Source organism: Emiliania huxleyi, assembly GCF_000372725.1.
Source record: "Emiliania huxleyi CCMP1516 chromosome Unknown EMIHUscaffold_162, whole genome shotgun sequence".
NCBI classification, from domain to species: Eukaryota; Haptophyta; order Isochrysidales; family Noelaerhabdaceae; genus Emiliania; species Emiliania huxleyi.
This window is the reverse complement of record NW_005200960.1, coordinates 152,268-175,291: the sequence shown is the minus strand read 5'-3', so window position 1 is coordinate 175,291 and position 23,024 is coordinate 152,268. Positions and strand designations below refer to the sequence as shown.

The 23,024-nt window shown below is 67.0% G+C and overlaps 4 protein-coding genes across 4 annotated transcripts; 1 reads left to right on the top strand and 3 right to left on the bottom strand.

Annotated features, from left to right (window-relative positions):
• Nucleotides 1–2: 2 nt before the first annotated feature.
• On the bottom strand, nt 3–2,079 carry EMIHUDRAFT_455937 (hypothetical protein; the record flags this gene model as incomplete). Its single annotated transcript, XM_005785253.1, has 4 exons — nt 1,877–2,079; nt 1,425–1,805; nt 600–1,013; nt 3–503 (listed from the first exon to the last, which is right to left on the bottom strand). The coding sequence occupies exons 1-4, from the start codon at nt 1,907–1,909 to the stop codon at nt 3–5; spliced, it is 1,329 nt and encodes a 442-aa protein (XP_005785310.1). The 5' UTR covers nt 1,910–2,079.
• Nucleotides 2,080–4,155: 2,076 nt separating this feature from the next.
• Nucleotides 4,156–6,991, bottom strand: EMIHUDRAFT_441733 (hypothetical protein; the record flags this gene model as incomplete). Its single annotated transcript, XM_005785252.1, has 9 exons — nt 6,318–6,991; nt 6,129–6,247; nt 5,993–6,067; nt 5,668–5,885; nt 5,199–5,440; nt 5,080–5,131; nt 4,728–4,794; nt 4,579–4,654; nt 4,156–4,359 (listed from the first exon to the last, which is right to left on the bottom strand). Coding segments are annotated over exons 1-9 (1,662 nt in total), but the record flags the coding sequence as incomplete, so codon positions are not given.
• Nucleotides 6,992–7,426: 435 nt separating this feature from the next.
• EMIHUDRAFT_230268 (hypothetical protein) lies at nt 7,427–9,387 on the top strand (the record flags this gene model as incomplete). Its single annotated transcript, XM_005785251.1, has 4 exons — nt 7,427–7,938; nt 8,220–8,241; nt 8,889–8,999; nt 9,319–9,387. 4 exons carry the CDS (start codon nt 7,427–7,429, stop codon nt 9,385–9,387), a joined length of 714 nt encoding a protein of 237 aa, XP_005785308.1.
• Nucleotides 9,388–16,584: 7,197 nt separating this feature from the next.
• Nucleotides 16,585–19,325, bottom strand: EMIHUDRAFT_455934 (hypothetical protein; the record flags this gene model as incomplete). The annotated part of the gene is made up of 10 exons (XM_005785250.1): nt 16,585–16,665; nt 16,744–16,811; nt 16,882–16,939; nt 17,154–17,259; nt 17,331–17,404; nt 17,674–17,828; nt 18,014–18,093; nt 18,297–18,412; nt 18,512–18,727; nt 18,801–19,325. Coding segments are annotated over 10 exons (1,479 nt in total), but the record flags the coding sequence as incomplete, so codon positions are not given.
• Nucleotides 19,326–23,024: the final 3,699 nt, after the last annotated feature.

Genomic DNA, 23,024 nt, shown 5'->3' with positions numbered 1-23,024 from the left:
CCTCACTCGTCCAGGTAGGAGGTGGGCGCCAGGTGGCCCGGCTCGATGGGCGAGTGCATGCCGAGCTTGGTGGTGAACTCGAGGTACATGCCCTTGTTGGTCCTCTCGAAGGCGCGCCGATCGTGCCGCTTGACGATCCAGTCTACGATGCCTGCGAGCAGCATCATCCCCACCCCCACCAAGTGCCCATACCACGGGATCTGGCCGAGGATTGCCGGGATGCGCGCCGGGCCGAGCTGCACAAAGACGGCGACGCTCTCGAGCCCAAAGGCGAGCGCCGCCGCGCGCACCCACAGCCGGTTGGCAAAGGGCGAGTACTGCGAGTCGTTGAGCGTGCGGTGGGCGAAGGAGGCCGAGTGCGCCGCGAGCAGCAGCGTGGCCCACCACTGCGTGAGCAGCTGCGCGTGCGCAAGGGCGAGCGCCTCGCGCGGCTCCGCCCCCGCCCGCTCGACCAAGCTGCCCGGTAGCCTCGCCGCCTCAGCGACCGGCACCGCAGACTGGTCCTCCCCGACGTACAGCACGGACAGCCAGAGCATCTCCGTGGGCGGCGGCGGCGGCGGCGGCGCGGCGGCGGCGTCGCCGGCGACGTCCAGGAACACGGCGAAGAGGAGGCAGAGGCCGGCGGCGCCGGGCAGCGCGCGGAGGACGAGGTAGAGGGCGGCGGAGGGCGCGTTTGCGAGGTGGTCCTCGTTCTTCGACACCATCTCCTTCTTGTTGCGCGGGTCGACCGGGCCGAGCACAAGCGGGAAGGCGAGGAGCGGCACCAGGACCAGCAGCACCCACAGCAGCTGGAACGGCGTCTGCGGCGGCGGCAAGCGCGTCCAATCGGCGACGATCAGCAGGAGCTCGAGCACGATGGAGGCGAAGCCGCCGAAGAAGACCGCCTGCCGCGTGTTCGAGAGGAAGGAGCGGCCCTGCAGCAGCCACTCGGTCAGCTGCTCGAGGTCATGCCCGTCGGGCAGCACCGCAACGCAGCAGGCGGAGTCGAGCATCTCCGCCGCGCCGAGCTCGGACTCGCCCCACCCGCCGGCAGGCCCGGCGCCGGCGGCGGCCGCCTCGACGTACCGCGCTCGGCGCGGCGCCTTCGGCGTCTCGAGGTGCGGGGTGGCGCGGCGGCGCGACGCGGCGCGGGGAGGCTCGAGGCCTATTCGGGGAAGGTTGAGCAGACGCGTCGCGAAGAGGCGCGTGGAGGGTGGCGGGGCGCGAGGCGGCAGCCGGCCAATCCAGAGGCAGGCGGGGGCGAGGGGGCGGACGGACACCGCGACGTCCGCCTGCGCGAAGACGGAGGCATGGGGAGATGTGGGGAGATATGGGAGATGTGAGGAGATGTCCGCCTGCGCAAAGACGGAGGCGGAGTGTCTCGGAAGTGTCTCGGACGTGTCTCAGAAGTGTCTCGGAAGTGACTTGTCTGCCTGCGCGAAAACGGAGGCGGAGAGCGGCGCGCCGCACGAGCCGACGACGCAGACGAGCTCGCAGTTCTCCTGGTAGATTTGGATCATCTCGCGCACCGTGCGGGGCTGGCAGTTGCAAAACATCGAGACGAGCAGCGGCACGTTGTCGACGTCGCGCAAGTGCGGCCGCACCGCGCCGATGCCTCGCGGCAGCTTGGTGACCCCGCCGCCGCCGAGCATGGGCGACGACTGCGTCGAAAAGGCCGCCGACTGCTCGTTGAGGTCGATGCACGAGTTCCAGTCCGTCTCGAGGCCGAGCTCGTGCCCGAACGCCTTCGTCCGCCGCTCGTTGTCGCGCGACAAGTGGGCGAACCGGACGCCCGCGTTGAAGAGGTCCTCCACGACGTCGGACGCCTGGTGCGCTCGAGGGTTGGGGTGTGACGGGGTCGAGGCGAAGAGGTCCTCCTCCGCCCAGCGTCGCGCGCCTCGACGCGTGCGCGGTCCACTGCGCCCGCCATGCCGCAGAAGATGTGCTTCTCGAGCAGCCGCCGAAAGGCGTTGTGCCGCACCGCGGTGCTGTGCTTGCGCCCAAACCCCCACCCCTCCCCCGCGGCGCCGCCCCCGCCCCCGCCGACCCCGTTGCCACCGTCCCCGCTCCCGCTCCCGCCTCCGCCTCCGGCGGGCGAGACACAAGCGCCGCACGCGAGGAGGGAGTTGAGCCTGTTAAGTAACAGTTACTGAATACCTCGGGGTAGTTAATTAACTGTTCATTAACGGGAGTTGAGCCGGCTCTGCGTCGGAGTGGAGGAACCGACCGACTTCGCGAGCGGAGGGCGCGGCGGGCGGCACGCGGCGCAGCAAGCGCCGGCGCGTGCGGCGGGCGGGCTCGCTCCTAGCACAAGACGATGCGATTGCAGCTAGGCTGATGCCCCCTTCTTGTAGCGCGTGCGGCGGGCGGGCTCCCTGCGGCGTGCCTCCACGCGGAGTGCCGCTGCCCACGGGGGTGGGCGGGAGACTCGAGGGCTCGTCGTCCGACTCGAGCGCCTAGACCTCGAGCGATCTCCCACTCACCTCGCGCGTCCTCTCGAGTAGGCCTCGTCCCGACTCGCGCGCCGCCGCGGGGACGCCCCCACCAGAGAAGCTGCGCGGCCTACTCTCGGGTGGCCTCGGGTGGCCTCGGGTGACCTCGGGTGCTCTCGCCGCAACGACTCCACGAAATCGGCTGCGGCACCTCGCGGCGGGAGGAGAGCTCGCGGCGGGAGGAGAGCTCGCCGCCGCGCACAAACCCGCCGGCGCGCCGTCTCGCTCCTGGCGGAGAGGCTCCTGGCACAGAGGCTCCTGGCAGAGGGGGGGCGTGGCGCCGGCGCGGAGGCCGTCGAGGTGCTGCTGCTCGAGGTGGTGGTCCTGCGGGGACGTGCGAGGGACGTGTCACGGACGTGGCCTCGACCTGTGCTGCTGCTCGAGCAGCAGCTGCGCGAGTTGGCGGTGCCGAGGCGGAGCGAGGCATGCCGAAGGAGCGAGGCATGCCGAAGGTGCCTCCCGCGCGGCCTCCCGCCTCGCGGCCCGACTCCGGCGCGGAGAGGTCCTGTTGAGGAGTCAATCCTCCGGAGTCAGAGCTGGCTCGGTGTGATCGACTCGGGCGGAGCGGCGGCCGGCTCGGAGGCGCGGCAGCCGCCGCCCGCGTAGAGGCCCGCGCGGTCGCGGGAGCTGCGCGGCGGCGGCTCGGCGGGCGAATCGTGCAGCACGATGGTCTGCAGCGACTCGTCTCCGGAGAAGAGCCACTTGAGCTCCTGCGGCGCGCGGGACCCTCCGTCGGGACGCGTCTCGGGGGCGCGACGCCCTGGGAGGGGGGGGGGGGTCTCCTCCGGCACGGGCGAGTACGAGAAGGCGAAGCACTCCAGGCAGCGGTTGCCCGCCATCGACGCGTTGCAGCCGAGGAGCTGCCGCCGCTCCTGCGCAGGCGGCTTGCGAGGAGGGGTCGGGGGCGAGGCCGCGCGAGCAGCTGCCGCTCCGCCTCGAGTCGAGTCCGGGGGGGCGTCTGGGGCGTGTCTTGGGGGGAGGCGTCTGGGGCATGTCTTGGGGTTGGACGCTCCTCCTCTTCGAGCGGCCGGATCGAGTCGCCGTCCCAGAGCGACGAGCAGCGCGAGAGGACCATCCCCGGCGGGCCGCGCGAGAAGACCTGCGGCTCGTGACGTGACGCGGTAAGACTGATCGAGTAGGTCCATGCCACCCCCGGCGACAAGACCTGCAGCGACCCGCCCTCGTCCTCCACAACAACCGCGACCAGCAGCGGGAGCTGGAAGCCCGCCTAACATCCTCCAGTCTCCTCAACACGACGGGCCACACTCAGACCGGAGGGGCGCAGCTAGAAGCCAGCCTCGCGGCCGGCCCGCCCCTGCGGCGCGCTGCCCGCCGCCCAGAGGCCCGGCGCTACGGCCGCCTCTGCGGGCGGAGCGGGGCTGCCGACGAGGTGGATCTCGGCGCGGCGCGAGTAGCGGCGGAGGACGTCGTCGGAGAAGCCGATGGCGCGGGCGAGGAGGCAGAGGCAGGGGTGGAGCGGCGCCTCGAGGCGCGCGGCGGACGGCCACCGCTCGCCGGGCGGCGGGCGGAGCTCGGAGGAGAGGGGGTGGGAGGGGTGGTGCGAGTGGAGGAGGCGGGAGCGCAGCGTGTCGCCGACGGCGGCCCCCCCGTCGGAGTGGCGGCACATCGAGTTGAGCACCTATGGGGGGGGTGCTCATGCATGAGCTACTGGCCCATCGGCGGCGGCACGTCGAGCGGAGCACCGCGTTGAGCCCGATTGGCTTGAGAGCGGCGAGGTGGCCTCGCCAGCCGGGGTCGTCGAAGCGGGTGAGGAAGCGGTAGGCGGGGTGCTTGGACATGTCGAGCGTGGTCAGCTTGGGCTGGCCCGAGTGGTCGAGCCGGAAGAAGGCGAGCTGCTTGATGGAGAGGGTGCCGTCCGAGAGGACGCCTGCGGTGCAGGGACCCTCCTCCCGCCGCCCACCCTCGCCACCCCTCCTCCTCTTTTCTCCGCGGAGGTCCTCCTTCCTGCTGGAGGCGAGGTGGATTGAGGGCCGAGGGAGAGAGAGACCCCGTCCGAGAGGATGCCTTGTGCACCGCGAGGAGGTGTCTAGGCAGTGTCGAGGCAGTGTCGAGCAAGAGTCGAGCACGAACGTCTAGGAAAGCACGCCTCGCTTGTCGGGCACCGCGAGGACCGTCACGGAGCCGAGCGACGCGAGCAGCCGCGACGGGCGCACCTGGCCCGGCTGCGGCGAGCCGCGCAGGACGCGGATGTTCAATCATTCATTTCATCCACCACTAATAATAATGATGAAAGACCTGCGGCTCGCCGCGCAGTATGCGGAGCGCGAGCTGCAGCACGTACAGCCACTGCTCGTAGCTCTGCCTGTTCACAGCAGTAGGTGTGAAGAGACGCTGTTCACAGCAGCACGTACAGCCACTGCTCGTAGCTCTGCCTGTTCACAGCAGTAGTTGTGAAGAGACGCTGTTCACAGCAGCACGTACAGCCACTGCTCGTAGCTCTGCCTGTTCACAGCAGTAGGTGTGAAGAGACGCTGTTCACAGCAGCACGTACAGCCACTGCTCGTAGCTCTGCCTGGCGAAGGACTCACCAACGACGTTGGGTCACAACGAGCTCATGGCGAAGCGGCCCCGCTGCTCGCAGCTCTGCCTGCTGCCCGCGTGCCGCACGAAGCGCGAGCCGGGCAGCGTATTCGGCGCACCTACTCCGCGCCCTCCTCCCGTCCGGCCTCTCTTCTCTCTGCAGCCCGGACGCGCCTCCTCTCGCGCCGTGCGAGAAGAGCCTCTCCGGCCCTCGGCGAGCGATGCGGCACGCAGACGAAGCTGCGCCTTCGCTCTCCGCGTGGCTGGGAGTGCCTCCGGATAAGCCCCAGTACCGACGCGCGGCCGAGCGGCCGAGCCAGCTGCCGCCGCCGCCGCCCCAGCCCCCGAGGCGGGGGAGAGCCGCGTCCGCCTTGCTAGCGCCCCATCCGTCCGCCCTCCGCTGGCGGCTCGCCCTCGGGCTGGCCGGCCTGCATCACAGCCGGCAGGTGTGAAGAGGCAGGTGTGAAGAGGCAGGTGTGAAGAGGCAGGTGTGAAGAGGCAGGTGTGAAGAGGCAGGTGTGAAGAGGCAGGTGTGAAGAGGCAGGTGTGAAGAGGCAGGTGTGAAGAGGCAGGTGTGAAGAGACGCCGCTCGCGGCTGCCCGCTCGTGCTCGCGGCCCGGGCAGCTATACTCTCTGAGCTGGGCCCGGGGTGTGCCTCAGAGAGTGGAGAGGCATGCCCGAGAGGGAGGCGAGGAGGTAGGCGGCGCAGAGGGCGTTGGCAGCCGCGATGAAGGCGGGAAGGGCGAGCGGGAGCAGAGGCAGGGCGAGCGCGGCGAGGTGCGGCAGCAGGAAGCCTCCGAGCCACTCCCGCAACTCGAAGCCTTGCTCGCCGGACGGAGAGGGAGGGGGCGAGGAGAGGCCATAGCCGAGCGCCTGGGAGGAGGCGCGTGCAAGGCCTAGGGTCAGGCTCGGCACGCTGCTGCTGCTGCTGCCACACTGCTGCTGCTGCTGCCGCACTGCTGCCCCTGCTACTGCAGCGCCTGCAGCGCCGCGGCCTGGGCCCAGGAACCAGCCACCGCCCACAGCATCAGCCGCCGCGCGCCCGCGAGCTGAACCTGCAGTCAACCAGACAGCTCTGACGGGCAAAAAAGAAATCCGGGCGGCGTCGAGCTGGACCTGCAGCGGCGGCGGCGGCTTCCGGCGCGAACGCATCGCTCCGTCGATCTGCCGCACGGCGATCGTCTCGGAGAGGACAAAGGAGCAGCGCACGTCGTCGGTCAGCGAGCTGGAGACGCCTAGAGTGTTGGTTGAGGGTCGGGGCTGGGGCTGGAGCTTGGCGCGTCGTCGAGCGAGGTGGGCAGATGCCGCGAGGGAGGGGCGGCAGTGGCGCCGGGAAGAAGGGCGCGCCCGCCTCGAGGGCCTGCGCCTCCAGGCCGCAGAGCGACGTCAGGTGCGGCCGCTGCGCGCACGCGCCCGGCGCCTCCTCGCCGGCGGACAGCTTGATTAGGTCTCCCTCGACACAGAGGTTGCGGTGAAGCCGCAGCCAGACGCCGTCCCGCATGAGCGCCACGGTGGCCGGGCCGTCGGCGGCGGCGCGGTGGATGTGGTGGTCGCGCGAGATGAGGCGGAGCCACACCTGCAGCCGGCTCTTCAGCTCGCCCGCCGCGAGCCGAGACTCACGCGAGGAGATCCAGGCGTTGGCCACCGCGAGCGCGAGCAGCAGGCCGCCGAGCAGGCCATCCCACGGCAGGGCGAGGCCGGTGACCGCGACGACGAGGAGCAGCACGCCGAGTGCCGCCGCCGCGGCCGTGTCTGGCTCGAGCAGGCGGAAGAGCAGCTCGCCGAGGATGAGAGGGCGCCGCTCGAGCTGCAGCCGCTCTGCGACGCCGTCGATCAGCCGCCGCTTCGCCTGCCGCTGGCTCAGCGACAGGCGGAGCAGCTCCAGGGAGAGGTCGCCGACGCTGCTGGGAGGCATTGGTCGCCGTGCGGGAGGCGCGGGAGACAGAGGAGATGGAGCATCAGGAGTGCTCCGACAACTTGGTCTGCTGGCTAAGCCGCGATTTCATCTTCTTTCGCCGCGCCGCCGCCGCGGCCGCGGCCGCCGCCGCCGACGCCGCCGCCGCCCACGCCGCCGCCGCCGACGACGCCGACGCCGACACCGCCGACGCCGCCGACGCCGACGCCGCCGCGCGGTCAGGTGCTGTTTTTCTCCAACCAGCCGAGCTGTGGCTTTGAGCTGTAGCCACGGCCCTACGCTTTCACAGCGGGAAGGTGCCTCTCAACACCCCTATCCCAGCCCCGCGAGTAGGAGGATCTTGGCCCGGGGCAGCATGAAGTCTCGACCGTGGCTACCGCGGGCAGCATGCTTTCTCCTCGTTGCGCCCGCCGCGGGCTGGTCGTCAGCTTTTGGATGGAGCAGCACACCTGGGCGTGCGCCGTTACACAGCCGGCCGCGTTGCGGCGTCTATCTCGCGATGCGTGAGCAGCAGGAGCGTTCGGCGCAGGGCGACGCGAGCAGCGCGGCCCGGTGCCTGTACGTCGGTCCGGCGCGTCAGGCCAACGAGCTGCGCATCGACGAGCTGCCTCCGCCGAGCGGGCGGCGAGTGCGCGTCGTGCTGCTCTCTGACACGCACCAGCAGCTCTCGTCCATCACGGTGCCTCCGGGCGACGTGCTGTGCCACACGGGTGACATCTCCTTCTGCGCGCGCGGCGGGGTCGCCGTGCTCGGCGAGTTCAACTCACTCCTCGCCTCGCTTCCCCACCCGCACAAGCTCGTGATCGCCGGCAACCACGACCGGCACCTCGAGCGGCTGGGGCGCGAGGAGGCGAAGCGGCTGCTCTCGGCGGCGACGTACCTGGAGAACGAGGGCGTGCACGTGTGCGGGCTCCACTTCTGGGGCTCCCCCTTCTCGCCGCGCCACAAGGGCTCCCGCTCCTCCAACCGCGCCTTCCAGTACTCGGAGTCGCGCCAGCGCGGCGTGATGAGGTGCCGCCGGCTCTGCTCACCCTAGGGGAGATGCGGGGAGATATGGCGTGATGAGGTGCCGCCGGCTCTGCTCACCTCGCCCACGCTGCCCCTCTCTGCTCCTCTGGCTCCTCTAGCCTGCTCCTCCCCCTCCCGCCGCCCACGCCTCGCCGCCACCGCCACCGCCACCGCCACCGCCACCGCCACCGCCACCGCCACCGCCACCGCCACCGCCCCTCCGCAGGTACATTCCCCTACCCCACGGTACCCGAACCCACCCTCCCGCCACCGCCCCGGCGCAGGTACATTCCGCGCGACGTCGACGTGCCCCCTCGCCTGCGCCCCGCACACGGCGCAAAGACAGACGCCTCGATGCAGACGAGAGACGGGCTGTGAACAGGTGCTTCTCACGCACGGCTCGCACGGCTCTGCCCCCCTCCGAGACGCGGTCAACCGGATCCAGCCGCTGCTGCACGCCTGCGGCCACGACCACGAGCTGCACGGCGAGCTGCAGCCGAGATGCAGCCGAGATGCAGCTGAGACGCAGCCGAGATGCAGCCGAGATGCAGCCGAGAGATGTGTCGAGAGATGTGTCGAGAGACATAGCCCCTCTCTCGCCTTCTCTCCCCCTTTTCTTCTACCTCGGCTCTCTCCCCCCCGCAGGCGCCTCCCTTCTCGAGTGGCCCCTCCCGGACCACACCCCCCCCTCCGCCGGCCGGCCACACCGCTGGCGCCGCTTGCACGCCGACGAGGCGGCGCTGCACCGGCAGCAGCAGCAGCAGCAGCAGCAGCAGCAGCAGCAGCAGCAGCTCCTTCACCAGCAGGTGGAGCAGCAGCAGGTGGAGCACCAGCAGGTGGAGGGGTCGCACGAGGGGGCGTGCGGACCACACGCCCAGCGGGGCAGCAGCACCGCGGGGGCGGGGCGCAGCGGCCGGCGGCGAGCACGCTCGGAGGAGTTTGCGATGCAGCAGGCGGACGAGGCGGCGGGCGGGGAGGCGGTGCCTGGGGAGTCGGCACCGCCGAGGCGGGTGCGGCGCGGCGTGCACGTCAACGCGGCCATCTGCAACGCAAAGTACCAGCCGGTGCGCCGCCGCCCCCCCCCTCTCCCCCCCCTCTCCTCTCCCCCCCGCCCACGCCCCGCCCACGCCCCGCCCGCGCCCCGCCCACGCCCCGCCCACGCCCCGCCCACGCCCCGCCCACGCCCCGCCCACGCCCCGCCCACGCCCCGCCCACGCCCCGCCCGCGGTCGCCTCAGGTGCAGCTGCCCGTCGTGATCGACCTGCTGCCGCGCCGCAAGGGGGGCGTCGACCCGCGCGAGGGGATCCGGCGCCTCCGCAAGGGATCTAGCAAGGGAGGAGCTAGGGGAGGCGGGGGAGGCGCCTCGAGGACGGCTTGGGGCAGGGCCGCAGCGGCGGGGGGGTGCTAGTCTTGCGTGCGCAATGGCGCCCGGAGCATGTCGGTAGCTTCTAGCTAGACTGTAGGTTCTCTCTCGTCTCTCGTTGACCCGCCACTCAGTCGTCACACGTCAGTGGGTGTAGTTTGTGGGATTGTGGCTCGGTGCTCTTGTTGCGCAGTCGCCTCTCGACGGACGACGCAGTCGAAAACTATAAGGGCAACCGGAACCGCGCCTCCTCGCCCCACGCCATTCCGCATCGCCATGCTACCGGTACCGCCGGCGGTCGGCCCCGTGAGGGCGGCGGCGGTGAGGGGGAGGTGGACAGGGTGGCGGCAGAACACTAAAAACCAATCTTCAAAGTGCGGTCGATTATCGCACCACCGCCCGCTGTCTCCCAAACTTTCGCCAGCGCATCGCCCGCATTTTGGTCAGCGAATCCGGCGGATCGTATCCGCTTGAGCGAGCGACCGTGGCAGCGAAGGAAGGCCCAGTGGCGGCAAGAAGGCCGCCCCCTCCCTCGTTCGTCTCACACGACGGACGATATGCCCACCCATGCGTGAACGGCTGGATCGGCTTGATTGAGCGCGTGATGGCCCTGCTTGGAGCGGAGTGTCCGCCGCGGCATGCTCTCGGCGCCCGCCGCTTGCCAGTCCCGTGCCCAGTATCGTGCGAAAGAGTTTGATTTTTTTTTAATTTACGCGCTTCTTTTAGTAATCGGAGTTTACTTGAGAATGAGCAGCAAAAGTTACTGTCACGGCGCGCAGCGAAAGTCCATGAAGCGCATCAAGACCGTCGCCGTGGATGACGCCGCAGACGAGGACCACGGCCTCCCGTCGGATCCTCTCCCGGGGTTCAAAAAGGCGACAACCGTGGGCAACGCGCCCAAACAGATCAAAACCAGCTCCTTTCAGGAGACTCTGGAAGAGCACTGTCCCGACTCCCGCGACGCGTCGGCGCGACCGACCGACACGAAAGAACACCTCAAACGCCAGGCGGACGCCTGCTTCTCCAAGGTGATGCTCTGCACCATCGCTATCTCGCTCGTATGGATGTCATCTCTCGGCGTCGCCCGCTTCGTCGTCCAGTCGGCCATAACCTCGCCTCCCTTTTCAGTCGTGAGGTTCGAGTGCATGCGTGGCTGGGACAAGATGACGTCCGAAAAGGAGGGGCACACGATATGCACGAGCGTGCAGGCGCGCGCTGAGACGCGCGGACCCGGACCCATATCGTGTACCCCTCCTTTTCAGACGCCATCTTGTCCCAGCCACGCGACAGACTCCCCTGACCTCCTCAGATGGGGCAGTGTGATGCCGCACTCGGAGCCGCTACCGGCGACGAGGTTGCGCGGTCGACGGCGGCGAGTGATCTCATCGATCGGATGCTGCACCGCGTGGACACGCTGGGGAAGCGGTGCGCAGCAGCGCACATGCGCATCATGAACGCGCTCGAGATGGTTGGCAGGCGCCGCGGACACGCGCTGCGTCTCGACCCTGGCTTCGTGCGCGTGGACACCGCAGAGAGCAATTCGAACCTAGGCGCGGCGTGCTGGTATGGAGTAACGACACCTGCACGCCGTCTGAGGTTTGGGGCCTCGGGCGCACACGCACGCCGCTGACCCCCCCTGGGCAAGCAAGGCGCGTCGCTGGCATTAGGTGGAGTCCGCGCGCAATCTGCTCGGCGACTCGTCGCGCGAGAAGCAGGAGGCGATGGCAGTGGCACAGGCGTACGCCGACTCGGTCATGGCGTCGCACAACTCCTTCACGGACCGCGTCGAGGCGCGGGCCGCACTCGAATGAGACGAGCCGCACCCGACCTGATGCGCAAGCGCACCACGCCTCTACGCATCTATGTCGCTGTCTCAGGCGCGGACCGAGTACGACAGCCAGTACATGTACAACTCCTCCAAAGGTTTCATCGACGCCGCCGGCGCGGCCAAGTCCGGCGTTGCGGACGAGGTTGGCAAGATCCAGGACGCGCTGGACATGCTCAACATGTCGCTCTCCTTCTGCGGCGGGGACCCGAATTGCAACGTACCCATTCTGGACGAGATGCGTTCACTCACAAACCAGATGCACCAGATGAAAATGGGCGTGGAGTCCATGAGGGGAGACTTTGTGGCTTATGCAAAAAGGGCAAAGGGCATGCAGGACTGGATCACGGAGCATATGGGGGCGATCCAGGACGGCCTGCTTGCAGTCGACGGAACTATATCGATGCCCGACTTCGACTTGAGCATGCCTGACTTGGACATTGAGATGCCCGCGATACCGAATATAGACATTTATAGCGAAGATTTTGCGGAGTGGTCGGCAGAGATGGCAAGGAAGCAGAAGGACTACCTCGCCGACGTCGCTGGCCACCTTCCCGACGTAGGGGGCGCGCTCGACCCAATCACCGGCCTCGAGATTCTGCCCGGCTACGACCCACCGCCGCTCAACATTGGTAACGCGACGGCGGAAATGGCCCAGGCGGCTAAGGACTTCCTCGCCAAGCAGGCCGATGCCATTGACAACATCGTCGGCGGCGCCGCCAACATGATGGGTGTCGGCGACAACTCGTCGGGCTCGTGGATCTTCAACTGGTCGATGTCGGACATGACCGACTCGTCGAATTTCGACTGGAAGGTGGAGGGATTCCACGCGCTCGAAATGGACATAATGGGACTCAAGATCAGCATAGACAATATCTTCACCATGGCCGTGTGGGCCGACGTTGCGTGGCGGGTCTACATCTCGACGCGCCTGGTCATCAAGTACTGGTTCCGCTCCTCCGAGGCCATCCCTGCGCTCGACATGCGCCGTTCGACGCTTCAGCAGGGCGTGATGGTCACGGGCACCGCCTCGATGCTCGAGCTCCTCTGCTCCTTTGTCGCCCGGTTCAGCCCCGTCCGACTCTGCATGTCGTACATCCTCTCTCCGTACTCGGCCGCCGCCTTTGGGGGCTTCCTCATGCTCTTCGTGCTCAATGCCATGACCCAGGTGTACATGTTCTCCTTCTACGCGTACGTCGAGGGCTGCATAGAGCCCCCGCGCAACGGCACGTGGGTCTGCGAAAACCTGTTCTCCGCCGCCTACAACTACGCAGCGGGTGACGGTGACAAGACGCTGTTGGCCGGGCTACAGGTCTACAACGAGCGGCGCTCCCGGGAATGCGCGACGTACCTGCAGCCGTCGGCGCAGCACCAGACCACGGCATTACAGCACTACGACACCGACACCAAGATCTACGCCCTCGACGGCGCCGGCATCGCCCTCGCCAAAAAGTGCCTCGACCTTGACGCCACGGCGGCAGGCGACCCGGAAATCGTCCTATCTGTCGCCTCTCATGCCGTGAGCGAGGCGGAGGCCGCCGCCAAAGCCGCCGCCGCCGCTGACGCCGCTGACGCCGCCATGGCGGCGGCCGAGGCACTGAGCCGCACGCCGGACGACGGCGCCTGCTTTGGCGACATCTGCGCGGGCGACCCGCTCGCGGGGTGGGGCAACATGTCCAGCGGCGGGTGGCCAAACGCTTCGCAGGCGTTTGCGGACGCGGACCTGGACTCCATCAAGGACAGCCTGGCCGAGAACGGGCTCGACGCCGGCACCCTGTCCGACATGGCGTCCGGCTTTGACTGGGGGGGGAGGAGGCGGCTGATCGAGGGCGCGACGCGGGCGTTGGGGCCGACGACGGCGGCGGCAGCGGCCTCGGAGCTGCGAAAGCTGCTCGACACGGGCACGCCGTGCCTGCAGGACGTCAACGCGACGCTGCCGGACGGCGTCTTCTCGTGCGAGGCGCTCCCTCCCTGCGAGGTGACCTGCGAGGGCCCGAACCGCGAGGTGCTCGGCCTGTTTTCCAACCGGTGCGGCTGCCACTCGGAGTGGCTGTTCCACGGGTTCGTGCTGCAGATCCTGCTCGCGATCCTCGTGTACGTGAGCATGCAGGTGGCGCGCTCGCTGTTGGTGGAAGGGATCATCCGCGTGACATGGCGCCGTCTCCACGTCTACCCTGAGCTGGAGGTGCTCGGGACGGCCGACATCGACTCGGTGCACAAGTTCCCCGGCTGCCTCTCCTTCAACGCAAAGCAGCTGCTGGAGCACGTGGCGAAGCACTTGCGCGAGTACGAGCGCAAGGCGCTCGGTTTCTTCCTCGCGTGCCCCCTCTCATTTGTCCCAATCGCGTGGCTGCTGAGGTACGTCTCGCAAAACATCACGTACACGAAGGACTTTGTGACCGCAAGGACCACCCCAAGTGCGTTTTAGGGAGAAAGCCCTCTGCTTGTACGTCAGTACGCACGACTTGAGAGGGGGTTGTGTTCTCTAGGCCCCTAAGGGCCCTACGCACGAAAACACACTCGCTCGTGAACTCGGATACGGCGGTGAGAGACGACCTTTAACGAGAGAGACGTCGAGAAGAATTTTCTCTGAGAGATCTAGAGATTCTAGACGTAGTTTCTACCCAGCGCCAGCCCAGCCAGAGGAACAGGAAGCCGTCAACCCGCTGCTTTCACACGCCCGCGACATTGCAGATGACACCCCGACGCCCCAGTTCCAAAGCATCGTTCGAAGCGGCGGCGGCGGCAACTGCGGCGTCGGCAGCAGCTCAGTGCCCGTTCGCACGCGAACCACCAAGCTGCCGATCGTCACTGCGGGGGTGCCAAAGCACGCCCCTGTGCGGGCCGCGCCCACGGCGAGCGTCGCCGCTCCCGTTGCGGTGGGCGTCCATTGCGCCTGCCGCAGCCAGCCCGCACCGCAAGTCGTGCAAACCATCGCGGCGCCGCCCTCGCCGCACGGCTCACTCTGCTCGAGGAGGCCCGCAGAGGTGATGAAGACGGTCTGCGAGCCATGCGGATCCTTGGTGCCCCTGTGGACGAGCGTGAGCGGCGCGCCGAGAGGCACGCTGTCCCCGTGCACCACCGCACCGCCGCTGGAGTTGACGACGCGGAGGATGTCTGGGTCCATCGTCGGGACAGCATTCATGATGACGGGAGGTGAGTCTGCCTGCCCCGAGTGCAAGAGCTCGAGCCCCTTTCTGCAGCTGTCCGCACGCAGAAAGTGCGGCCAGCCGCAGGCGGCGGCCGTCAGAGCGGCCAGCATATACACCGAAGTGACAGGTAGGTCCACCGAAGTGTGTTGGCGGCGGTCAGCCTCGTGCGTCAGTGATGGGTTTGTGAAAAGAATTTGCGCGAGCAGGCAGACTCCCTCGCACAACACTAGGAAGAGGCAGACTCCCCAGGGTGGGCGACGGCTAGCGCATCACACACCTCTCCTTAAAATCCCTGTGTGGTGGCGGCGTGCCGTCCTCCCATCCCTCCCTTGGGTTGTCTGTTTTCTTTCTTTCTTTTCTTTACACTGGGCACGGGACTGGCGCGCACTGGCACTAACACAGGCAAAAAAGAAAGTCGACAGCCTTTCTTTGCCATCTTACTGGGCTTTTTCTTTCTTTCTTGTACCTGTGTTCGTGCCAGTGCGCGCCAGTCCCGTGCCCAGTGTCGTGCGAGGGAGTTTTGTTGTAAGATTCTTTCTTTCCATCTGCTGTGTGGTGCACGCCCTCCGAGCGGGGCGGGGTCTGCCCGTCGGGTTGCTGCCCTAATCCCACCAGGCTCCAGGTGTGTTGAGTATCTATTTATTTACCATCGTTTGGTATATGTATGCAAATGGTCACCCCGCAGCTACGCCTACGCGCTACGGAGCTGCGGATGGGCCTGCAAGGTCCTATCCCTTTCCTACTGGGTGTGAATCCGTATTCCACGTATTCCAAATGACCTCCAACAGGGCCGCAGAGTTTTAGGCCGCAAAAGAAGGCCGTCTGACGCACCCCGGCCGCAGCTCCAAGACACCTGTCGGGTGCCATCCGTGGGACGTGCACGTGCGGGGACTGGGGTTGCACTCGTTTTTGGTATGGTATGTGCTATGTGCCATCTCCGGTCCGCCTCCATGATGAGCCTCCGTTCGGTAGGGAGAGGCATCATCGAGGATTTGCTTGCTCGAGGATTTGCTTGCTTTCACACGCCCGCGACATTGCAGAAAATGGGCAAAAACGGGGTGATTTTGGTCATCCGTCAAAATATCTGAAGATCTGTCTATAGGATTCTCCCCAAACCTTGCTCAGCTGATCCAGCACGGGTCGTAGGCCAGGCCTGGGCAAAGAAACCAGTACCTCAACCGGCTTCCCTGAGCGTCACAGCTCGGTGATCGCGCCGGCCGGACACCACTGTAACGTCCGTTCCGGGCATTTGAACGCGACCTTCGGGGGCAAAGACATGGGCTCTATGGCTCAGACTGGACTCCTCTTGGTCCCTTCTGATGCCCTAGGCCACACCTGGGCCTTACCCGGGGTCCTAGGGGCCGGGCAGGGTTTGCCTCCCGAAACTGGCATGAGGCACCTTAAAGTTTTTTCGCATCGATATCAACAAAACAAAATCAATAATCTCGATATCCGGTCCATTTCACTGTGAGAGACGTGATTTCTTGTTGGTTTTCTAAAATCTCTCTCTCCATTCGATTTCCTCCTACCTATATTTGGCCCCCGGCGGCCCGCCCCGCGGACGCGCAACCCCCTGTGTAAGGGTGTTTAGTCTTTTCCTCGTAGCCCGTCCCCGCGATCGAGCATCTCCGCGGCGTGTCCGCGGCGCCCCCGAGCGCCGACCGCTGGTGGTGGTGCGCTTTATTGTTTATTCCGGCCGCGCTTTTCGCTCTTAGCGGTGTGTCTGGACTTCTAGCTCCCCCCCCCCGGCCCCCCGCGGCCCCGGCCTGGATCCGCGGACATCCGATCCATCCACTGGATGAATTTCAGAATGGATAGTGGATGTGAGGTTACCAACTGCAGTCCAATGCTCCAAAGTGCTCCCCAAGCAAACCAAGTTCCGGCTCACACGACACACCCCACCCGCTGTGACCCCGCCGACCCCACCCGCACCATGCGCATAATAAGGGCACACACTAGCCGCTGTCAGAGACACCCGAAGCCCGACCAAACCGCTTGGTGGACCGCACGCCCCTCCCACAACCAATCCCATCAGGCACGACCAGAGCTCTGCCGCGCGCACACACGCAACGCAGGCCCGGCCGCCCCACCGGCCTCCGCGCCTCCGCGCCACGTCAGTCCATAAACTCGAGCTCGACGTCGATCAGGTCGCTGGCGAGCACGACGGCCCGGCCCAGCGCCCAGCCGCCAAAGGCGAAGGGCGCCCTCAGGCGCGCGAGCAGCAGCCACAGCACCTGCGCCGACACCAGCACGTCCGCCGCCGTCGCCGCAGCCAGCCGCACGGGCGTGCTGTAGTTTGCGCGGCCGCCGCCGAAGTTGCCCCCGCCGTCGGCGTCGGCGCCGTCCCCCTCGAGCCTGCCTCGCAAGCTGAGCTTGAGCTGCATCGCCGCCTGGAGGGAGGGTGTGGAGACGGCTCGGGGAGAGGAGTCGCGAGCCGTGCTTGAGCCCAGTGGCTCTGGGCGGCCAACCTCGAAGAGCCCCGCGCCCGCTGCGGTGGTCCCGACAGCGCGCAGCACCCCCCTCCGGCGGGCAAGGCCTACACGGGAAGGCTGCGAGAAGGCTCAGGGCCGGCGCAGGGACGGCGCCTCCCCTCCCGCAGGTCGGGCCTCGCAGCGCGCCCCACACAACTCCCCCGAGGGCGCACGCCGCCACCGAAGCGAGTGCCTGCAGGGCAAGCGACGGCAAGTGGCGGACGTGCCTGGGGCACGCCCCTCCGCCCCGTCCCTCCGCATATACCGAGCCGCCTCAGCGAGGTGCTCCACATCTCGGCTGCACCTCGGCTCGGCTGCATCTCGGCTGCACCTCGGCTCGGCTGCATCTCGGCTGCATCTCGGCTGCGTCTCGGCTGCGTCTCGGCTGCATCTCGGCTGCGTCTCGCCTCCGCGAGGTGCTCGTCTGTCGTCAGCTGCGAGGCGAGCGGCGGGGGCAGCGGCGGCGGCTCGTCGGAGGGCGGCGTGGCGTGCGTCTCGAAGAACGGCTCGTACCTGTCGGCAGCTTCCGAGGTGGGTCACGGGAGGGGTCGGGCGGGGTGTGCGCCTCAACGAAGGGATCGTGCCACGCCGCCCTCTCCTCCTCCGTCATCGCCGCCTCCCACCCCTTCGCCACGGCGGCCGCCCGCTCCTCCTCCGCCTGTCGCGGGACCCGGGGGGGGGGGTAAGGGGGGGGGGGGGTAGGGGGGGGTAAGGGGGGGGGTAAGGGGGGTTTAAGGGGGGGAAGAATAAGGCGCCTCGCCTCCTCCGCGGCCGCCTCTGCCGCGGCCGCAGTCTGCCGCAGCTGCAGTGCACCCTCCCCTCGCAAGCCGTTCTGATCTCGCGCCCTCTGCCACACTGTGCCAGGCTACTCCTCTCCGCACTGTTGTGCCGCGCTGTGCTAGTTGCGAGCTCTGCTGCTGCGTGCGCCTCCGCCGCGTGTGCCGCTAGTCGGCAGAGCGCGAGGCGAGAGTACTCCTCGATGAGCCAGTCGCGAAGGTCCGCCGCCGCGTCGCCCTGCAGCCGGCCGTAGCCCTGCTCCGCAGCCTCAGGCACGATCCCGTCGTACGGCTCCAGCAGCTCGCCTGCCCGGGGGGACACGTCCGCGACACGTCCGCGACACGTCCGCGACACGTCCGGCGCACGGCACGGCTAGGGCTCGCCGCTGATCTCCCCTCCTGGCCCTTATCCCCCCTCCTTTTGGCCTTTTCTCTTAGGGCCCTGCTTAGGGCCGCTCTCGGCTATTCTCGCTCTCGGCTACTCTCGCCACCGAGGTCCTCGTCGCTTGCTTGCTGCGACGCTGCGCCAAGCAGCGTGTCGGGCGGCGGCGCTAGCAGCACGAGGTAGCGCCTGGGAAGGTTGCGGGGGGTGTGCGGGGGGTGTGCGGGAGGTGTGCAAGGGGTGTGCGGAGGTGTGTCTGGTGGGTGTGCGGGAGGTGAGTCTGAAGGGTGTGCGGGGGGGGGTGTCTGAAGGGTGTGCGGGGGGGGTGTCTGAAGGGTGTGCGGGGGGTGTGCGGGGGGTGTGCGGAGGTGTGTCTGGTGGGCGCGTCTCACTTGACGGTGGGGGATGTGAGGAGCTCCATCGCGACGTCGGAGCGGCGGGAGGCGGCGGCGGCGGCGCACGACCAGTAGAGCGCGGCGAGCGAGTCCATCTCCGTCGCGGGCGCCGCCTGATCGAGCAGCCGTGACACGTGACATGTCCGTGACACGTCCCTTCCGCACTCTGCGACGCGTCCGCGACACGTCCGCGACGTGTCCACAGGCGGCACCTGCTCGAGGAGGCGCTCGAAGAACCAGCCGTCGGTGGAGGCGTGCTCGAACTGGGGGTGGTTGGCGAGGGCGGCCGCCAGGCGGAGAGCGTCAAGCAGCACCTGCGGACATGCCAGCGCCATGTCACAGACGCGCCAGCGATGCACCCGGTTCGGCGACGTGTCCTGCGCCTCCGAGTCGTTGAGGGGTGTGGCGGTGGGCGAGGCGTGCAGCACCTGTTCGGCCGGAGGGCACGCGTCAGCCGGCGGCGGGCATGGGACGGAGGGAGGGGGATGCGGAGCGACGCACCGGCGGGAGGGCGTCGCGGTAGGCCGAGTACAGGCCCGCGTCGGCGTTGAAGGCAGCCATGGGCTCGGCGCCTTCGAGCAGGGCGGTGAGCGCGCCGAGCGCCACCTGCTGCACGTCCGCCTCGAAGGAGGCGACCAGCTGGCCCCACTGCTGCACCGCCCCGCTCGCGAGCAGCCGCAGCTTGAGCTCATCGACGGGCAGCTGCGCGAGCGAAAAGGCGAGCATCAGCCCGCCGATCTGCAGGAGCGAGGCGCCGTCGCTCGCGAGTCCCTGCGGTCCCGACTCCTCCACGCACGCCTGGACTCGCGCAACGAGCCGCTCGCGCTTGGCGGCGACGCCGGCGAGCAGGATGGAGGCTGCGAGGGCGCCACCGGCAGCCAGAGGCCACGCCGAGCTCTCCGCCTCGGGCGCCGGCTCCGCGGGCCCGGCAGAGGACTGCCTCCGCCGGCCCACGAGGCGGAGGAACCCGCTCTGACGCGAGGAGGAGGATGCGCAGCAGCGGCGCGCCAGGAGCGCTCTCATCATGGAAAGCTATAAAAGAATTTTCCGGCCTGGAGCTGGGAGAGGCGGGCGAAGACGAAAGGCGGCAGCGGAGGAAGCGACACCAACAACGAGGGAAACGACCACACCGGCCGTCGTATGACGCTCGGCAAGCGAGCAAGAGAGCGAATCGGGGAGAACCGGAGCCCCGGGAGGACCGAAGGTGGAGCTCCGGGACCGAGGACTAAGCAAGTGTCTATGTTTGGGCGTGGTGTCCAGTGTAATGTCCACTAGCTCCGAGTAGAGGGGGCGTCCTGCAGTTAAGGGGAAACCCGGTACGCGGGTCCAACCCTCGGAGACCCGTGTTTACTTTAAGGCCCTCTCCCTGCGAACGCGCACCCCCGGGGCTAGGGCTCTCTTGCCCGCAACCCGATCCCGATCATCCGGCCCGCTGGGTGCGCTTCTGAGCTCCCCGGCCCTGGATGTGAGGCTGCCAACTGCACTCCAAGTGCTCCAAGTTCACTGCCCTCTCACAACACTGGGCACGGGACTGGCGCGCACTGGCACTATAACACAGGTACACCACTGGAGCCGCCTAAGCGACTCCCGCGAGGACGGCGAGGCACTTAGCTCCGTGCACTCGACCGCCCTCGCCGCTGGCAAGCTCATTCACAATCTGCTCTGTGCGATGGCCGTGTGAAGAACGACTGAGATGCGCTGCTTCTGCAGCCCCAGCCAGCTCTTGGTGGTCCAAGTCACCTCATCGAGGTACTGGGCCCGCGTCAGCTTGTTCTGCAGCACGTTCGCCGCCCCCCAGAGGATCTCGGATCTCGCCGACCCCCCTTCCCAAACCCACCGAACGACTCGAACAGCAGCAGCCGCACGTCGACGTCCTTGTCCTCCCTGGCGTAGCGATACTCGCCGCCATAGGACGGTATGCGGCGATCGCCGCCCACTACCCTGCCCCCCCTAGTATGCCATCGACCAGTCCCCTGCCCCCTCTCGCCCTTGCTCTTCCTCTCTCCCTCCATTCCCTCGCCCCCATACCCCTCACACTCCCTCCATCCCCCTCCCCCTCCCCCTCGCCTCCCTCTCCCTCCGCGCGGTAGGGCCCAAAAGAATCTTACAAGGTAGGGCGCCCAAAAGAATTGGTGTTGGCTTTCTGCATAGTATGTCCAGGTAGTGGGGAAGGCAGCCTCGACGGCCATACAGACATGGATGCGAAACAACGACAAGACCAAGGCACGGGCAGAGGAACGAGAGAAGAATATAGGGTGGATAAAGCGCCTGTTCATGAAGAGAAGTACGATCCAATTGTGGCGGACCATATGAAAGAGATCGGTGAGCTTTTCACGAAGCTTGACAAGGATGGCAGCGGCTCTCTGACTAAGGATGAGCTCAAGGACGTCGTGCAACGGTACACGTCCAAAGCGTTTAACGAAAAGGAATTCTTTGAGTGGTACGATGTCAGGGGCGAACCAGACCGTAAGATCGGCCTGACCGAGTTCTCCTGGTACCTCGCAGACCTCGCCTTTGCGTTCGAGGACCCCAAGAAGGCAATCTCTGCTGTCATCCAGGAGGTCGATGAGAAGAACACGGAGGCGCTTCAACACGAGGTGGCGGCTGAGGCTGCGCCTGCGGAGGCGGAGGAGCCGACCTACGAGGCGCCCAAGGGTTAGGTTAGGTAGAAAGGTGAAGAACAGTCAGGCTCGGACTGGACACCAGCGCGGTATGGGTGGACGCGGGACAGATGATGACGACACGCACGAGCAACACACAGACACAAACAGGCTCACAAGACACACAGCCAGCTGGCTGCCACGCACCCTGAGTTGGCGTACACATAACTCCGGGCCACATCCTTCCTGTCGCCCCCCCCAGCACTCCAACGTGCCAAAGGAACAAACAAGGGCACAACAACACAACAGACGAACAGGAAGTAACATGTGAGACTAGAGCAGGCTTGCTCCGCCTCTAGCAATCTCGCCGCCAGCCGCAAGGGCCAAGGCATGCACGAGACCGTGTGTGGGGTCATGTGAGGCGTCTATGGATGCCCTCCTCAGAGGCTAGCGACCAGCCGCCAGCCCTATCTCGCACTCACGGGCAGTGACAATTCAATGGGTGAGTGGTTGCGAGCAGAGGGCTCAGTCACCTTACCGCACCAGACGAAATACCCGAATCCTGCCGCCCACGACGTGGACATTGCCCTCACCGGCGATGGGCGGCCCCGCGGACGATGAGGCGCGCTTCGACCGCAGCAAGTGCGCGCTCGGCCGGCGTGACGGCGACGACCCCAAGACAGCGATCTACCATTGTGCCGGTTGCGGCGAGACCAAGCGCGGGTTTACTGGGTGGCGCAATCACATGAAGAAGGCCACAGCGTTTAAGAAGAAGAGTGGCGGGGGCGGGGGCGGCGGCAGCGGCGGTGCCGATGCTCGCGGCGTCGGCGGCGGCGGCGGCGGCGGCGGCGGCGCCGGTGAGAGGAGATCCAACTCCAGTACGAATCCGAGACCGGCGGAGGCGGAGGCGGAGCCGGAGCCGGAGGCAGAGCCGGAGGCCGCCGCAGCGCCAGCCCTCAAGCCCAAACTCGCCGTGCCCAAGAAGCCGGAGCGGCCACCCCAGGTCGCTGCCTCGAAGCCGCCACCTAGCAAGGGGAAGGACGGCGCGGCAGCCGCTGGCGGTGCCGAGACGGGCGGCGGTGCCGAGACGAGCGGCAAGCGCAAGCGCGTGCGCGGGCCCGGGAACGAGCTGCGGCGGCTCAAGCACGCGGAGAAGGTGCGGCTGCGGCAGGAGGCGGCCAATAGCTCAAGGTCCACCCTGCGCTAGCTCTCATATTTTTTTGCGTGCGAACATCATCTTTGAGGTCGAGAGGATCCGAGTGTAGGAATTCCCTATTGTGATGTACAGGTGGGTTAAGTCTTAAGAGGGGAATTCCTATTCCTGGCACCACACTCTATCGGAAAGAGCCCGCGGCCGCCGCCGCGGGGCGGGCGGCGGTGGGGGAGGCTGCCACGCGCGGCGGGCGCCGCGGCGCCCGGAATCCGACAGACCAAGACCAATCCGAAAGACCAAGATTGAAGTCGGTTTTCTTTTTCTCTCTTCCACCAGGTGTATTTACTTTTTGCTTGGGGCGGAACTCATGCTGGGGTAGGTAGGGTAGGTCTGTGCCCTCCCGTCGGGGTTTCGGCCCTCTCTGCTCTCTTCACGCTGGAATTTGGAAAAGAAATTTTCCGCGGAAATCACGATGTCAACCCTCCCCAAGTGTGTGATCTGGTGCTTTTAGGGCTTGAGAGTGGCCTGCCATGTCACAGGAAGGACTGTGGTTGCAGGAGAGTACCACCAGCCATCACTTTGTTGGTATAGTAATACCCCACTTGGAGCACTTGCGGAGTGCAGTCTCCAGTCAGTAACCGCACATCCAGGGCCGGGGAGCTAAGACCACGTTCACCCATCCCGTGATTTCTTTTTTAGTTTCCCATAAGTAAGGTAGGTAGGTAAATAGGTAGGGGCAGGGCAGGGGCCGGCCAGGTTTTTCCAGAATTTCAGCATGAGTTCCGCCCCAAGCAAAAAGTAAAATCACCTGCTTCCACAACAACTCACCACATGGGTGCTGTTTCGCAGAAAGAAGGAAAGAAAACAGACAACCCAAGGGAGGGATGGGAGGACGGCACGCCGCCACCACACAGGGATTTTAAGGAGAGGAGTGTGGTGCTAGCCGTCGCCCATGTTAGACCTAAAGGTCGG